The 18979-nt window shown below is 37.4% G+C and overlaps 1 protein-coding gene across 1 annotated transcript in view; it reads left to right on the top strand.

Moving 5' to 3' along the window:
• ERC2 (ELKS/RAB6-interacting/CAST family member 2) overlaps positions 1-18979 on the top strand; it is a 999532-nt gene that overhangs the window by 465525 nt on the left and 515028 nt on the right. The window contains exons 11-13 of the mRNA XM_043441970.1: positions 4776-4916; positions 9531-9671; positions 13748-13783. Coding sequence (XP_043297905.1) covers positions 4776-4916; positions 9531-9671; positions 13748-13783 — 318 coding nt within the window. The remainder of the gene's footprint in view (positions 1-4775; positions 4917-9530; positions 9672-13747; positions 13784-18979) is intronic.

The following is an 18979-nucleotide window of genomic DNA, read 5'->3' as shown; positions in this document are numbered from 1 at the left end:
ATTCTGATTCTGTGCTCTGCCGTGGGGCCCAGGAATCTTTGATTTAACAAGGATGCCCAATGATTCTGATGCAAATGTTTGGAAGGCCATACTTTGAGAAACAGTAAATCCATGCTCTTTCATTTTAAAGATGGGAATTGGGTTCAGTGAGGTGAAATGACATGCCCAGAAAAGAAAATTTGGGACCTGTGCAGCACTGTTTTATTCTGGTCCAGTGTCTATTCTGGGCCCTGGGTAGAAGTCATTAATCAACCATGGCACATTAACTTCTCAACGCAGCCCTCTGGGAAGCCGCTTGTACCCTAAGCTGGCCCTTGGTTGGGACTTAGTTGCCTCCCTTGGGTTATCCCAAGGCTGCTCAGCTCATGGGTGATGGAATGGGACTAACACTCAAATGTTCTGGTCTTTGTGTTTGACAGTACAATCTCTTCCAGTGACCTTTCCCTCACAAGTTCCATTTTTATCCACAGTATAAATTGACAGATCCTCTGCAGCAAGACATGGTGCAAAAAAAGAAAACGATTAATTGGAAATCATGGACTTATAAGAATATTTAATTTTTTGCTGTCTTTTGGCTGATGAATAGAACCCATTAGGCACTAGTCACCTTTTCACTTGGATTATTATTAATTCATCCCAGGGAATGTATTATTCCTTTTAATTTCCTAGAACTTATTCAGATATGCTGTGTGTAAAAAAAAAATAGTAATAATAATGCCCCTTAGTGAGTTAAGATTGAGTATGACTTAGCTCCAGGACTGACACACAGAAGCTCATGGAGCCCCCAGTATTTATAAAGCCACATGGCAGATAAGCAGTTGAGACAGCCAGATAGCCGAGCTGGAGGCCACTGCTGTGCAGTTCCCATCCAGTGATAAAGCGCAAGTAGATTAGACCTGTGCACAGCCAGATGGGTGCATAAGGAACACTTGCCAATGCAAATAAGACTAAAACAAGAACACATTGTTGGAATTTCTGCAAGTTAGCTGTTAATCAAGTAGATCATGACATATTAGGGCCTTTTAACACATATTTTTGACATCTGGCCCTGCACGGCTGATGGTTAAATTAGTTTTGTGATTGACGGAGAATTATTTTGTAGTATTGAATCATCAATAACACTTAAAAACATTAAACTTCTTGATGATTTGCTTTGTCATCAATGCCCAGTCAATAGTACAAGTGCTTAAAGCAGATCAACCTCATTTCCAAATGACCCTGACACCTTTTGGATGTTAACATGCATACTTAATTTTATTTCCCTTCTTTTGAAGACATGATGACCCCTAATTTGAATTCTTGTTCCTTCCCTCAGCCTTTTTAATTGCCTGTTGTATGCCAGGCGATTTGCTCAGGCCTGAGTTAAGAGAATTGTAAGATTTGAGTGTTGCCCTTTGGAAAGCTAGGCTGAGAGAGTGATCATGCAATAAGCGTGTCTAGTGGGAATAAATGCAACGTGTTCTGGCCAGAGTGATTCCTGGGAAAGTTTCTAAATAATGAGTTGACATGGCCAGTTTGGTCAGGGCTTCCCTTGTGACTCAGTCAGTAAAGGAGACCCAGGTTTGATCCCTGGGTTGGGAAGATCCCCTGGAGGGGGAAATTGTAACTCACTCCAGTATTCTTGCCTGGGAAATCCCATGGACCAAGGAGCCTGGCGGGCCACAGTCCTTGAGGTTACATGTGTTGGACAGGACTTAGTGACTAAGCCACCACATGGTCAGTTTGGGGCTTTAAAAATGTCACTCCAACACTATGGGGTGGAAGTGACCAGATGGAGAGGGTCTGCTCACTGGGTGACCAGTTGTGAGGCTTTGGCAGTAAGTGCAGGCCAAAGGCAGTGTAGGCTCAATTGCTGAAATTGTTAAAAGTCCTTGAGAGATTTACTGTGTGCTGAGGCCGTTTCCTCCTTCCGTTGATCACGTAGTCATCCACTCCCCCATAGCACAGATGAGTAAAATAGGACAGTAATGAAATCAAGAAGAAACAAATACAGACAATTAATAGGATCATTTATGCCATTTCAACCCACACTGTTGTAATAATACATTTCATTTTAAGGTATTTTTAAATAATTAAAAACAACAGTGATATTTTTCCCCCCTTGAAAGCATTAGACGTGTAAATCATTGTCATTGAGTTAGAACAGTTGCTTCCCTGTGCCGTGCCGTGCTGTGCTAAGTCACTCAGTCGTGTCCAACTCTTTGTGACACTATGAACTATAGCCCACCAGGCCCCTCTGTCCATGGGGATTCTCCAGGTAAGAGTACTGGAGTGGGTTATCATTCCCTCCTCCAGGGGATCTTTCCAATCCTGGGATCGAACCCAGGTCTCCTGCATTGTAGGCAGATTCTTTCCCATCTCGGCCACCAGGGAAGCCTAAGTACTTCCCTGGGGGATCTTAAATCATAGGCTAAGTGTTCAAACTAACTTCCCTCTACATTAAACACTGTATTTTTAAAAACTGTGTATTTTATAATTATAGTTGTCTTATGTATCAGGGTTTGTCTTGTACTGTATACTAATAAGAATATAAATAACAATATGCTTTTTTTAAATTTAATATTAGTTTTTGGCTGTGGTGTGTCATCATTGCTGCACATGGGCTTTCTCTAGTTGCAGTGATTGGAGATTGCTTTAGTTGCGATGCACATGCTTCTCACTGTGGTGGCTTCTCTTGTTGCAGAGCATGGGTTCTAGGGTGAGTAGGCTTCAGTAGTTGTGGTATATGGGCTTAGTTGCCTCATAGCACATGGGAGCTTCCTGGATCAGGGATCAAACCCGTGTCCCCTGCATTGGCAGGCAGATCCTTAACCACTGGACCACCAGGGAATTTCAGAGTATTCTTAAGAAGCATTTTTGCACCAAAAATTTTTAACATGACCATCTAGAAGAAAATCCAAAGAGGTGTTGGGTAATTTGACACAAGTTTCAGAAGCCTAACTCAGATTTTACCTGAGCAGAATTTTCCTTTAAAAAAAAAAAGGTTCTTATTTTGGTATCAGAAAGATTTCATCCTTTTTGAAAATATATCTACCAGAGTAATGTTTTTATTGAGACATAAAACTCAAGGGCACTCAGGTACTCACATCTCCTTGAATGGCTTGTGTTTGTGGCTGTGTGTTCTCTTGCATGTGGCTAAGACTCAGACAGCCCTGGGTGTCAGGGTGGGCCTTCTGTTTCTGAGCTGGGTCACCTTGGGTGAGTCAACTGACCTCTCTCAGCCTGGCTTTCCTCCCCACCACTCTGTTACCAGTAGTCCTGGTTCAGATCGTACAGGTGTGATGAGGACTGGGTGAGAAGCTATCACAGTGCCTAGCAGTAGTGACCTCTTACTAAAGAAAACTACACACTGAGGAAACCAGATCTGAAAGAGACACGTGCACCCCAATGTTCATCACAGCACTGTTTATAATAGCCAGGACATGGAAGCAACCTAGATGCCCATCAGCAGATGAATGGATAAGGAAGCTGTGGTACATATACACCATGGAATATTACTCAGCCATTAAAAAGAATTCATTTGAACCAGTCCTAATGAGATGGATGAAACTGGAGCCCCTTATACAGAGTGAAGTAAGCCAGAAAGAGAAAGAACATTACAGCATACTAACACATATATATGGAATTTAGAAAGATGGTAACGATAACCCTATATGCAAAACAGAAAAAGAGACACAGAAATACAGAACAGACTTTTGAACTCTGTGGGAGAAGGTGAGGGTGGGATGTTTCAAAAGAACAGCATGTATACTATCTATGGTGAAACAGATCACCAGCCCAGGTGGGATGCATGAGACAAGTGCTCGGGCCTGGTGCACTGGGAAGACCCAGAGGAATCGGGTGGAGAGGGAGGTGGGAGGGGGGATCGGGATGGGGAATACGTGTAAATCTGTGGCTGATTCATATCAATGTATGACAAAACCCACTGATGTTGTGAAGTAACTAGCCTCCAACTAATAAAAAAAAATAAATTAGAAAAAAAAAATAAAAAACTGTCTGAACTTTGCTCAAATTCTAACAGTGTTTTCTTTTCTTTTCTTTTTCCCTTTTGAGAGTCATGAGTTAAGTATTATTTGTGGCAAAATGAGGACTGTAGCCCAGGAGACAGTACCTCAGATAGCTCTAAGAAACTCTAGCAATGTTTTTGAGTCTCTACTGATGGCCAAGAAATCGTTGGAAAAAAACATGGAAGTGAATAAACACCTCCAGATACATTGGAAAATCACTTACATAATGAACTTAATCCTTATTTTATATCAAGTTCTCACTGTGAGTTCAGCCTTATGTCCTTGAGGGTCTAGGTCCTGCCCCTCTCTGATCCTCTTTCTCACAAAAAGAGTCTTCAGAAATCATGGAAGTTTATTTGACATCAGATGGGAAAGCCAAGCAAAGAGGGTTAATCCAAGAGTTTGGTTCTGTGTCTTCCCTTTCCTTATACAAGGCTTTGGGTTTTGGTGCCTGAACCTCATTCTTCTGGAATTGCTCTTGGAAATTCCTGGTGCCACCATGAACTTGAGCATTGAGGTCCATGTTAACCCTGTGGTACTAACTTTGATTAACAAGCTGAAAGCTGTGGTTGACTGTCTTTCCCAAATACTGTTCTACACAACCTCTCTTCACAAACCCAATTTTGAATACCTTGTGTATGTTGAGTCCAATACACATAGGAGCACGTCTTATCTGTATTGCTTCTTATTTCATCCTGTAGCATGCCTTGGCACGCACACTGATAGAATCTCACTGTTTTTTTCTTTAATTGGGCATTTGCCTCACAGGAAAGAATAATTGAGCGTTTGAAAGAACAAAGGGAGAGAGATGATCGGGAAAGACTAGAAGAGATAGAATCATTCCGAAAAGAAAACAAAGACCTGAAAGAGAAGGTCAATGCTTTACAAGCTGAACTGACTGAAAAAGAGGTGAGTCTGGAAAAACAAGTGAACCACATGAGTAGTCCTCATCAACCCATATCCATGTAGCTGAGACAGACTAGAGACTTAGTTTGAGGGACTGTGTGAAGACTTGGGGGATCTAGTTACCTTTGCTTTATAAAGCTCTCTGAACTTACAGAACAGTATTTACTGTAACTCCCTTCTTCTGGTGATGCTCTGTGCATATCTTCTGTACTATAATAACCACATATAATGTAATTCCTTGAGTTTTCTTGCTGTCTTGCCATATTCACATGGCTTGGAGGATCTCATGATCTCTTGTTTAAGATAACAAGAACAACAAAAGCACTGACAATAATAACAATAGCTCCAATTTACTGAGGGCCTGTTAGGTACTAATCCTTGTGTTGGGTGCTATGCATTCATCTACAATTCTCAAATGAATCAGTTGATACCCCCAGGTTAGGAGATGTGGTACCATGCTGGGCCCATAGGAAAAGGTTTTGGCTGCTCAGTCTGAAACAGTATTTTAATGCTAGTGCAAACATGGATATAGAATACAAATCTCATCTGCATTTATAATGTAAAACAACCTGCTTTAAAGAAATTTCTGTGTGGCGGTTATGAAAAGTATCCATGTACTGAGGGATACCTATAACCCCTTCAGTTTACTTAGCAGTGCTTTGGTGAAGTGTGAGAAGCAGTAACGTGCACATTCTTTTCTTCAGTCTCCAAAACCTTGAGATATATGCCGTAGTCCACAATTGTACACTTCATTTTGTCTGCAGAACATGTTTATCTCCTTTATGACACGTTTGTTCTTTTGCCCTGTTGGATTGTATCCCAGCATAGTTGCTAATTTCCCAGCTCCAGAGTGTCACTTCAGCCCTTGGATTTTGGTAATTTTAAACCTGATATGAAGTCAAGTGGGCCTTAGGAAGCGCTACCATGAACAAAGCTAGTGGAGGTGATGGAATTCTAGTTGAGCTATTTCAAATCCTAAAATATGATGCTGCAAAAGTGCTGCACTCAATATGCCAGCAAATATGGAAAACTCAGCAGTGGCCACAGGACCAGAAAAGGTCAGTTTTCATTCCAATCCCAAAGAAAGGCAATGCCAAAGCATGCTCAAACTACCACACAATTGAACTCATTTCACATGCTAGCAAAGTAGTGCTTAAAATTCTCCAAGCCAGGCTTCAACAGTATGTGAACTGTGAACTTCCAGATGTTCAAGCTGGATTTAGAAAAGGCAGAGGAACCAGAGATCAAATTACCAACATCCACTGGATCATCGAAAAAGCAAGAGAGTTTCAGAAAAACATCTACTGCTGTTTATTGACTATACCAAAGCTTTTGACCATGTAGATCATGACAAACTGTGGAAAATTCTTCAAGAGATGGGAATACCAGACCACCTGACCTGCCTCCTGGGAAACCTGTATGCAGGTCAAGAAGTAACAGAACGGGGCATAGAACAACAGACTGGTTCTAAATTGGAAAAGGAGTACATCAAGGCTGTATCTTGTCACCCGGCTTATTTAACTTATATACAGAGTACATCATGTGAAATGCCGGGCTGGATAAAGCACAAGCTGGAATCAAGATTGCTGGAAGAAATATCAATAACCTCAGGTATGAGGACGACACTACCCTTATGGCAGAAAGCAAAGAAGAACTAAAGAGCCTCTTGATGAAAGTGAAAGAGGAGAGTGCAAATGGTGACTGCAGCCATGAAATTAAAAGATGCTTGCTCCTTGGGAGAAAAGCTATGACCAACCCAGACACTATATTAAAAAGCAGAGACATTACTTTGCCAACAAAGGTCCGTCTAGTCAAAGACATGATTTTTCCAGTAGTCATGTATGGATGTGAGAATTGGACTATAAAGAGAGCTGAGCACCGAAGAATTGATGCTTTTGAACTGTGGTGTTGTAGAAAACTCTTGAGAGTCCCTTGGACTGCAAGGAGATCCAACCAGTCCATCCTAAAGGAAATCAGTCCTGAATATTCATTGGAAAGACTGATGCTAAAGCTGAAACTCCAATACTTCGGCCATCTAATGCGAAGAACTGACTTATTTGAAAAGACCCTGAGGCTGAGAAAGATTGAAGGCAGGAGGAGAATCGGGCAACAGAGGATGAGATGGTTGGATCACATCGTCAACTTGATGGACATGAGTTTAAGTAAGCTCCGGGAGTTGATGATGGACAGGGAAGCCTGGTGTGCTGCAGTCCATGGGGTTGCAAAGAGTCAGACATGACTGAGTGACTGAACTGACCTGAAACAGATTAAAGTACTGTCTAAATTAGGAGTCCAAGAAGGAAAGAATTGATCAGTAATAGGAAATTTAGTGGAAGCTTAGAAGCAAAATTTATGTTCTCTAAAATTTAAGTTCACTGGTTTTTAGAGAAGAGGTTATTTCTTTGATAAGATTATCATTCTTTGATATATAAAGAATATAAAAGCTGCAGAGTCTGTAGTTCTATAGTTAGTATGAAAGAAAGGCACTGAAGCTTCTGTCTCATTTACAGCTTTCTTTACGGATTGCAAATGTTATTCCTGTGTTTGTACCCTAAAAGCAATATGTATGTTTATATGTGCTTCTAGTTGAAAAGAGATTTTGATGACTTGGTAGAGTGTAAACTTTAAATGAAAATAATTTTGTAAACACTGGTTACATTGTATGAATTTCAGACAGGCATTTCTGCACACGTTTATTGTTCCTGTATAATAATGTGGCTGCCACTGGGCTTAGTGTGTCAGTCAAGCTTCCATCAGAAAAACAGAGCTGCATTAAGAAATTTAATCATATTAAAAAATTTATTGCAAGGAATTGACTTACATAGTTATGGGGGCTGGCTAAGGAAGTCCAAAATTCACACAGAAGGCCATCAGGCAGGGTGGGCTAGAAACTCTCAGACAGGAGCTAATGCTTCAGGCCACAGGAGGAATTTCTTCTGTCTGAAGGAAACCTAGTTCTACTTTTAAGACCTTTCAGCTGATAGGATCAGGCCCACCCAGATTATGAAGAATAATATCCTTTACTTAAAGTGAATTCATTGTAGATGTTAGTCACATCTTCAAAATATCTCTACAATAACACTTAGATCAGTGTTTGAGTAACTGGAGACTATGGCCTAGCTAAGTTGACACATAGAGTTATTAATATTACACCTGGCAGTTTAAAATTTATAAAGGCAAACAATTTTTACTAGCATGGAGCTTATAATTTAGTTGGGGTTATCATAGTTTTCACCATGACAAAGTATGTGGATTATATGGTGCTTAGTTGCTCGGTCTTGTCCGACTCTTTGTAACCCCATCGACTGTAGCCCACCAGGTTCCTCTGTCCAAGGGATTCTCCAGGCAAGAATACTGGAGTGGGTTGCCATGCCCGCCTCCAGGGGATCTTCCCAATCCAGGGATCGAACCCAGGTCTTCCACATTGCAGGCAGTTTCTTTGCCATCTGAGCCCACCAGGATTATAAGGTCCTTTGTTATTTCTGTGGAAGTTACATGATAAATGCCACTGAAACTGGAGTTGGAAACCTGGGTTTGAGACATATATCTCGCATTAATGGCTTAAGAACCTTGCTGAAGATAAGACCTCACGTGAGCTTCAGTTTCCTGACCTGAAAAATGAGAATGGCTAACCTGTCACTCAGAGAGTTGTTAGAACTTGCATTGCTTGCTGGGTGATTGTGGTGGTATCGTCACCAGTATCGTTATTCCAGTGCTCATGGTGCAGTAAAGTCCTAGATCACATCAGTTACTAAGAAACTGCTGTTCGCTTTGTGTCTTCCTAGGCCTTGCAGATGGATATAAAAGAAATGTATCATGTCCAGTTTTGGGTGGAAGCTGAACATTTTAGTCACATAGTTAGATGTTGCTAACCATTTCATGTTTGCTGGTGGACCATGCCCTCCTAGGTAGCAAAGTTGTATACTCTGATACATGCAAGTGTTATTTCTTTACCTTTTGGAATTTGTACTATACAGGGAACCTCTTGGTTTCTGGAACAACTTGGGTAACCCCGTGTCTGAGTTGGGGGGATTCTTTATATTCCTGAATCTGATTTTGCAAAGGACTAGGACATAATGTTCCCTCTGGATTTTTAAATAAATTTACCTTTGATTCTATGGGAGATGTTTGAAATAACATTGGTCATTTTTCTGCTAAAGAAATGGAATTTGATAAAGACGAGGGTTCTTCTTTTATACATGATTTGCCCTTTTGGGGGAGAAAAGCATTAGAGTTGGTATTTTCTTTCATATTTTTTTAGATGCTGCACCACCTGACAGCAGCAATAAACGGAAGGTTCAGGGTGTCTGTTTCCTATGATGTGTAAAGACTGCCTTGGGACTCAGATCACTAGCATAACTTTGAGACATGAAACATGCATTTACTGACCAGGCCATTTGGTCACATTTGATTCTACTGCAATTAGATCCTGCTCACTTCTATAAACTGGCCAACTTTAATTTGGCCAGAGTCGACTGTTGTTACCTAAGTAAGACTTATTTACCCTCTCTGTCTAATGCACACTTTATTGCTATGTATGGAACCAGTATATTAAAATTGAAGACACTGCTAGTAGAAATTACACTGTTTTACTTACGAGTATTCTTTTCCTTTCAGTCTAGTTTAATTGACCTCAAGGAACATGCATCTTCATTAGCCTCAGCAGGGCTGAAAAGGGACTCCAAATTAAAATCTCTAGAAATAGCCATTGAACAAAAGAAAGAAGAATGTAGCAAATTGGAAGCACAGTTAAAAAAGGTAAGTGATATCTAAGAAAAAAAATACTCATTTTATAATTAATTGATAAAATAGGAAAGGAAGAGACATTTTTCAAAAAATAGAAACCCCTTATCGTTTGTCATCTGCTGATAAAAGGATTAATTAAGCAATCTTTATTCCTAAGAAGTCTGCATCAGATCTGTCTCTGAACATGAAAAGTTATCTTAGGTTTCCTGTCTGGGGCAAAAAAAAAAAAAAAGCTTGAGAAATAGATGACAATAGTAGTAGAAGTGAAAAACATTATAAAGATCAGCCATTACTCTCTTGGCAAATCTCAACCGTAAAGAAAGATAAATGTTTTACAGTAAATGTTTTCAATAAGTCAAAGAATCCAGGAGCCCTGTTATACATTGATAAACTTTTACTACTTTTCAGAAGCAGGTCAATTTTGGGGGAGAGGGGACTTGGCAGAAGTTTACCCAACCATGTTAAATTTCTAGAAGTTTGTGAAAATAGTCAAATCCTTGGAAGTTCTATGGATTGACTATTTATACTTGACCAGAAATGGCCTTAATGTTTAAGCAAGTTTATATGTTGAAGGTTTCAGTAAAGAAAACAGGGTCTTTGCATTGCAGCATTAACATGTTTTCTCTGAACTCGACATTTTTGTGGAGTACATTTCCAGTCATGCATCGTTCCTTTGACTTTTTCCTTGTGTTGTTTGGTACGTCTGCATTCATTGTTCACGTAAAACTCATAACATTATGAGTTTAAGCATTTTGTTTCCCTTTGACAACTTATAAACTTATTCAGAAGAGATGATAAGAATCTAAACAAACAAACCATATAATAAAATGTGACTATGTATAATTCATAGCACACTGAAATGGGGATTTATTTGCTAAAGTTATAAAAATATATGATATGGATAATAGGGATGTGAAAGCATCATATATCTGTGGAGAAATTATTCTGGATATTTTAAAATTTAATATACTATTTCATATGCATGAGGCAATGTATAACTGAAATGTGATTATTCTGTGTTCACTTCATCATAGAATTTTAGGAAACTGTCAGAGATTCCACACTAATCAAGTCCCCTTAGTAATACAGAAAAAGATAAATATATGGATCAAATCTCTACAACAAAAGAGCCAGAAAATCTTTTTATTACAAAGTCTATTTCCTAATCCACTCATCATCTCACTTTTTAAAAGTGAAGTCTATTTAAGCAGAAATCTCAAGAAATAAATAGACTTTAAATTGCCCCTTTGAGGGTGTTTAAATGGTGATTGACTTGGCTATTTGTGCTTTGGGTGTATGATATATATTCTTGACACATATATGAATGTGTTCTGCAGTATGTTATGCATGTATATACATATCAAGAAATGAGCTTATGAAAGGTCCTTTTTATATAATGAACATTTTTGTGATCATAAAGCAGACCCCATGATAACTCTGTGAGAGAATTTTGTTGGCTCCTTGTGGTGGTCTTTGAGTCATCTCACCTCGCTGAAGTATGCTAGGTCCTGAAGGAGGACTGCCACTACACCTGGGCATGAAAACTGCCTTTCGTTAACTCTGAGGAACCGTTATGGAGTTGAGGGCATCCCGTATACTATGTCTGCAGACACATACTTGACCCTCTCCCTTTTAGTGTAAGGCATCTATGGAACTGGAAATCCTCTAAAAAGTAAGAGGTTCATGTATTGATGTTCCTAGTTTCCATGAATATGACTTAGGTAGTTTAATAGATGAACATCTGACAATTCAATTTAGTGTCTTTCAACATAGTTATAGTTAAGCTGCAAAGTCAGTGAAAGCATGTGATTTCCTTAGACTTTCAGATAGACAACGTATATTGAAATTTGTAGATCAAATCTGATAAATATTTTAGTATTATTCCTGACAACAGTTTAGCATTCTGCCACATCACCAGGATTAAAGTAACAAATATGGTTATCTTGCTGTAAAGGACCTATTTAATTTATGAAAAGATAATTTATTTCTAAGTATATACATGTCTTATATTATCTCCTACATGCATAGTACAGTGAGATTAAATAAGGTAATTATAATATAAATATTTTTAAACCTAACCTGCAGTAATTATTTTGTTATTTTTGGCCCTCTACATCAACTAAATTCAAAAGTTTAAAATACTTTTTCTAGTAGCCTTTAATTTCTGCTAATAAATAATTCCGTACCCATCATCTTAAAAAGAATTGAAGTCTATATGAAATATTTGAAAATATAAGCCAAAAATTTGTGAATATACATAGAAAACACATCATTTACTCATGGAAAAATAAGCAGCTATAAAAGCTTAAGGAGTGTCTGGGCCTCCTTTTAAATAAAAGGGTATGTGACTTGTGAATAAAATATAAAGGGTTACTAAATGAAAGCTGAAAACATAATAGTTTTATTATGTCATAAATAAACCATGAGTTCCCAGTGGAGTTTTGCTCAAGATTTGTGAGCACTCAGGTATTTTTGCCATAAAATCTATACAACATCGGTGATGTGTTTAGCTGAACAGAAACCTTGTCTGCTAGTGACAGTGGAATCCAAATTGTGATTTAAATCTGCTTTTGTCTTATAAACAATGCTAGAAATTGGTTAAGATGAGTTTTTAACAGAAAAGTTTGTGGAGGACATTCATACACATAGTTGCTTTTAACTCTTTACTGCACTATGTCAATTTAAGACATTTCCAAATAGTTTGTGTTGAAAATGGTTACTAAAGGCAGAAAAGGAACTTCTTACACATTCCACCCCACCTCTTAAAAACAGCTCCACACACCTGGTCAGCCAGATTTCAAACTCAAGGCAGCTGCCAAAGGCCTGTGAGCACTGTGACCCTTATAACCACCCTGTGTCTACAGATAACTATCTCATTGTCAGGCAGCAAGGTTATCAGGATATATTTGTTCCTTCCCCATCTTTCCAGTTTTGTCGATGAACTCCAACTTTGTTGTTGGAGCTTCACTTGTAAGGAAATCTTTACTCATATTAGTGAGTATTTAGTGTTCGATATGTAGATGTAAATTTATCTTATATGACTAGAAATCATTTGAGAAGCAATAGCATTTCAGAATGCTATGATTTATGTTATTTAAGTAATTTTCCAATTAATATCATCTTTGAGGAAGGTATTTTTTAAAACTGCAGTAAAATTATCATTTACTTCATCAAAGTTGAAGAAAAATAAATTCTTGCTCTTCAAAGGAATGTCTTGGCTTAAAGCTTACAGTGTTTCACCTTCTACCCCTTGACATTGAGTCCCAAATTATTGATGCAGATATTTAAGATCTATAATTTGAGGATGCTATTTAAAATAATATTTAGTACATTTAAATCCACAAACATTTATGTCTTCTCCACAAAATAGAAGGACATTACAGATTCTAAAGGACTTGGAACATAATAGGATAGACACTGAAAACTGTATTTTTAAATTATGAACTACTAATAGGAACTGGTAATAGACAATGGGTAATATTGTATTTTGGTTCCCTTTAATCTTCCTACTGACTTAATTCTTTTCTTTTCCCATTTACTGTTAATCCTGTAATGTCTTGCTTACTGATATTTTGCTATTGCTAACCTGCTGTTTGCTAATCTATATTTTTCTAAAGTTAGACTGAATAGAAAAGTCAAGCTTATGTTAATAGAAAAGAAGAGCTATAAATTCAGTGATAAGATTTAATTAATCTTTTATTATTACCATCTTTGAAGTTCAGGTAATAAATTGCAGGCTTGGCCAAGAGCACTTCTTCTGATTCATTGCTAGAGGCCAGCACTTCATGTATCATCAAAAGTGGACAGCTTTCTTTATTTCATGGGTTATTTAACTTGAGAAAGGGAAAGTAACACAAACCTTAAATTTCTTATTCCAGCTATTCTTTTAAAGGAGCCAAAATCAACATTTCTATTTCCCTAGAGCCTCTCACTTTCACTGTGGAATGTTTAGAAACTGAAATTTCTTCTTTTTTAACCACCAGTTTGTCTGTGCAAATGCACTGAATTTGTTGAGCTAATGCTGTTTTTCTGGATCTTTCCTTCTTTCCCTGTCTGTGCTTCAATGCCTCCCCAACTTTGCAATGTAGCAAGCTGAGCAGTTGTTCAATCAGATGTACAACCCAGTAAGTCATTTCTGAAAGTTCCCGCTGTAACATATAAAAGCATGAGGATCCATTGATCACATGTCACAGTGTGCCATATTGGGGAAGTTTTGAAAATATTTATGAATCTCTTCCCATTTCCGTTCTGTCAAAAAAAATGACCTGTTCAGAGGCCATTGCCATTTCTTTTGTCTGTGAAATTTAAAAATTAAGAACTCAAGGAAATATTGCCAGCTCTGGTATTACCTCTGTCTTAACTCTAAGGTGATAGAAAAACTTAGGTCAGCTGCAGATTTAGGCTCATGAAATTCTTTCCCACATTCTTCAAACAGAGTTATCTATGCCAAAAGGAACAACATTTGTAAAATAGCTAACAACTCAGTGTATGTTATATTCAAGTGATAGAAGTTAAAATAGATTTAAATTTTAAAGTAGGGCTATGCCCTTTGAGATTGCTAAATGCCTAACATTATTATGGGTTTTGCAAGGGTTAAAAACATGTCATTTGAAAACAATCTAAAATATACTATCCTAATAACAGTAACAATTTTGATTATAGCTTAGTGGTACAAAAACAAAAACCAGGTAACTAGTAAAATTATGTGTAAAATATCCCAGATGCCACTGCTAGTTTTCTGTTTGTTTGTTTTTTACCCTAATGACAGGTGTGTATCTATATGAAGCAGTTTGTTTCTTTAACTTATTAAAAAGGAAGGGAATTTTGTCAACCCAGATGACTTAATGGGAGAAATAATACATAAAAGTAAATGGGATTTGTCATTTGGCAGATATGATCTGTGCTATCTTGCACTCTAATTACCTCTTGTTTATAAATTCCCATTATGGGAAAAAGGAATAGCAGGGATAAAAGAAACAATTCACCCAAGAACTTTTTGTTAAGTTACTGCTCCTAGTTGTATATGGCATAATACACAAGATGCTTGGGTGTATATATTCAGATTCAGCCTCCACCCTTCATCCTTGAAAACAAATTTTGCTTTAGGAAACAGAATTCTTCAAGCCTCATTGGAGCATCTTTATTAACCTCTGTACCCACATATGATTTTTAGCAGAGGAACAGAAACAATCCAAATTTCTTCTCTTAATATTTGAATGGACGTGTTAATAAGTAGGGTCAGGTGAGCGGAGATGTGAAGACAAATTAAAACTGGGATATCTTCATGCTTGAACATTAACACTGAAGAAAGTATGTGTTTTCTTTAGATCATTTTAAAGAGATGTAAAGTAATCACACTGAAATTATATCACACTTACTAGTTAAGGACAGGAAAAAACCAAAGTATATCAGGTTTTGGGGTGTATGGAGGGCAAGTGGGGAGGGCTTTGTTGCTGCAGCAGCTCTGATTTACCAAAACTCTGATAGGAATTCACCATCCGTGTCAGGATATGTAGGGCCGAAGAAGCAGTTCTGTTAGCTTGTAGACTATTTCCAGAGAGAGCGATGACATGATGCTTACTGGATTTTGCCTTTACTCTAACCCAGTGATGGGTCTTTAGGATGCAAAGGCAAACTTTTCAGTCCTTTACGTGACCAAGTCAAAAGTCATGGACTAATTTTTTCTCCCTGAGTTAACTAAGCTAACCCATTGTTTGGACATACTGGGAATATAGCCAATTAATATAGGTTATTATTCTTTTAAAAAATATATTTTACTGAAGTATAGGGGATTTACAATGCTGTGTTAATTTCTGCTGTATAGTAACGTGGTTCAGTTATACATATATATTCTTTTCCATTGTCTTTTCCATTATGGTTTATCACAGGATATTGAATATAGTTCCCTGTGCTATACAGGAGGATCTTGTTTATTCATTCTATATGTAATAGTTTGCATCTGCTCATTCCAAACGCACAATCCATCCCTCCCTCCCTCTTTCCCCCTTTCTGGTTTGTAGATAAGTTCACTTGTGTCATATTGTATATTCCACATGTAAGCGATATCACATGGTATTTGTCTTTCTCTTTCTGATTTACTTCACTCAGTGTGATAATCTGTAGGTCCATCCATGTTGCTGAAAATGGCATGATCTCATTCTTTCTGTGGCTGAATATAGTGTTCCATTGTGTGTTTGTACCGCATCTTCTTGACCTGTTCACCTGTTGATGAGCATTTAGATTGTTTCTGTATTTGGCTATCGTAAATAGCGCTGCTGTGAACATAGGGGTTCGTGTACCTTTCTGAGTTATAGCTTTGTCTGAATATATGGCCAGGAGAGGGATTGCTGATCATATGACAACTGTTTTTAGGTTTTTGAGAAACCGTTATACTATTTTCCATAGTGTACTGCTGCCGCTGCTGCTAAGTCGCTTCAGTCGTGTCCGACTCTGTGCGACTCCATAGGTGAAAGCCCACCAGGCTCCCCTGTCCCTGGGGTTCTCCAGGCAAGAACACTGGAGTGGGTTGCCATTTCCTTCTCCAATGCATGAAAGTGAAAAGTGAAAGGGAAGTCGCTCAGTCGTGTCCGACTCTTAGCGACCCCATGGACTGCAGCCTACCTGGCTCCTCCGTCCATGGGATTTTCCAGGCAAGAGTACTGGAGTGGGCTGCCATTTCCTTCTCCATTTCCATAGTGTATAGTTCATTATTTTAGCTCCTCTTGTCTGCAGATATTCTCAGAGTTCAGTTTGTTTTTCAGACTGATAGGTATACAACATGATGAATTTTCTATCCTTTATGGAATTTTTTAAAAATTGTCTTTTTTTTCCCAGTTATAAAAATAAGGTTAGGGCCACAGTGAAGAGTTTGCCACAATATGGATGGATATAGGAGAAAATAAAAGTAATAAGATGTCTTACTGCACAGAAGTGATAACTAGGAACATCTGTGTTGTTGCCCACCCAGATACCTTCTGACTGACTGTCAGTATTCTTTCATCTTCTGTCTCCTTTTCTGCCTTTTTCCTTATTTCTTTCCTCTCTCTCCTTTCCTTCCCTTTTCCTTTTTTCTTCCCCCTTTTTTTCCTTTTTCTTTCCTTTTCTCCTTAGCTCCATTCTTTCTTTTCTCTTTTTCTTGTCTAATACTCATTATTTTCAGCGAATTGTCAAAGCTTTTATTGACTTTTATATCCTGTATTTGTTACATATCATCAAAATTTTCTCATATATTCTTCCAAAACACCATTTTAATGGTTGTATGATATTCTACTCTGTGTGCTCATTCTCCAAACGTTCGTCATTTCTTTCTTCTATTTTTTTCCTTTGCCAGTATAAATAATAGTCCAAAGAGCACCCTTCCATATTAATATCCCCACATTTCTATTTTTTTAGTAGAATAAAATGAGGGGCCAAGGACTTTTAAAAGCTCCACATGTCACATGGTTCTTCCAGCTCTGAACAAAGGCATTCTGTCACATCTAGACCAACACACACAAAAAAGCTATCATTTTACATAACTTTGACACATTCATAGGTGAAATATTTTTCTCACTTTAACTTTCCTTTCATTAATTACTAATGTGGTTGAAGTTTTTAATTCATTTATTAGCTGTTTGTAGTTTTCTTCTGTAAATAATTTTAAGTGATTTAAGCCCTTGTTTTTGAGCTTTTTGTTTTGCTCAGTGGATTGTATGAGTTATTTTGTGCTTTATATGGAGGCTTTCTCCGATTTATGGCAAGATTTTATTTACTTTAATTTTTTTCTATAGAGAACTATTTTTGTGTTCTTGACCTGTATTTCCCTTTAGGATTTCCTCATTGCCTTCATGCTTAGAAGTTATCCTTGAATTTCATTAATATTCACCTGTATTAAGTTTTTTAAATGTTACTTTTTATATCCATTTAACTACATCTATCTTTAGATTGTTTTGCTTCATGTTGAGTGGTGAGGTTCCATTGCTTGTGGGATCCGAATTTTATTTATTGTGGCTTTATAATACTTTTAAACATCTAGTGAAACAAATACTATCCTACTTCTTTCTACTTTTTATTCACTTTTTTTTTTAATGTTCTTAACCTTTAACTTTTCATCATTCCAAGTAAACTTTAGGATCACCTTGCTAATATAATAGCACAATTATTGATTTTAACTTGATTTGTATTCAACCTCCAAAATAACTTTAGAATGAGGATGTTCTGGTATTTTTTCTTCCAATTTATGAACTTGATACAGCTTTTCTCTATTTCACTTATCTTTTATAGTTAAGTTTTTCATTTTCCTGTTACAGGCCTGTGGTATTTCTTTTTATGGATAGCCTAAGGCATTTCTACATATATAATTTTAAAATTACTTTTATGAATTGTGTGTTTCTCCTTTTGTGTTCTAACCAGTTATTGGTGCCTAAGAAATTTATTTTATTCTTATTTATCTTAAATATGGCCACCCTACAAAATTTGGTGAGCTGTAACTTGTTTTTGTTAAACAAGATTATTTTACAGTCAGCCCTATGTCTGCCGGTATAAACTAAAGCAGAAAAAATAAGAATTAAGCTTTGAAGTCTTCCTGGGAGCATTTTTTTCTTAGAGTAGAAATAAACTTTCTACTTTTAGAAACTTTTGACTTTTGTCACTCCATTTTGTTAAGTGTTAGTCTAATGCCATTTCCTAGGAGCCTAAAACTTTGCCAATATATCCCTACTACTTATAATAATAACCTTTCTGCAGCTTAACTACCAGTCTCTACTCCTGAATGAGTTTTGTCTTGTCATTATAAACACTGTGCCATTTCTCTGTGGTTGAGTTCTTTGCTTCCTTTAATTCTTAATTTGAGACAAGTAATATCATTTTTTTCATCAGTCTGCAATACCTTCTTTGCTGTAGCCCTAACGGTTATTGTGCTCAGGGATCATATCCAGAAGCCTCTTATAAATTTTTAATAAATCTTTAAACCTTCTGAGTCCTAAATTTAGTGCTTCATTTGATACCCACATTGCTGCCGGGCAAATTTCTGATTTGGAGGTACTGGGGGTAACCTTGCTAGTGGCCAAGACACATTTGAAACCCCTCTAATGTTTCTACACACATGAGTACCCCCTGCATGATCATATCCTTTGAAATCCCATCTCTTCTGCCAATTCATCTTTACCAGGGCTCATATTTTACATAAGGGTTCACAAGAAAAAGACCATTTTTCCAATCCAAGGGAAAAATTTTTTTGTTAATATTCAGTGAGTTCTTTGTGATTTTTATGTCATTGTAGGACTACGTAATCTCAGGGACATGATAGCCTAAATTATAAATGCTTTCACAGTCCTTGTGTA

This window comes from Cervus canadensis, chromosome 22 (genome assembly GCF_019320065.1).
Source record: "Cervus canadensis isolate Bull #8, Minnesota chromosome 22, ASM1932006v1, whole genome shotgun sequence".
NCBI classification, from domain to species: Eukaryota; Metazoa; Chordata; class Mammalia; order Artiodactyla; family Cervidae; genus Cervus; species Cervus canadensis.
This window is presented reverse-complemented; position numbering and strand designations above follow the sequence as displayed.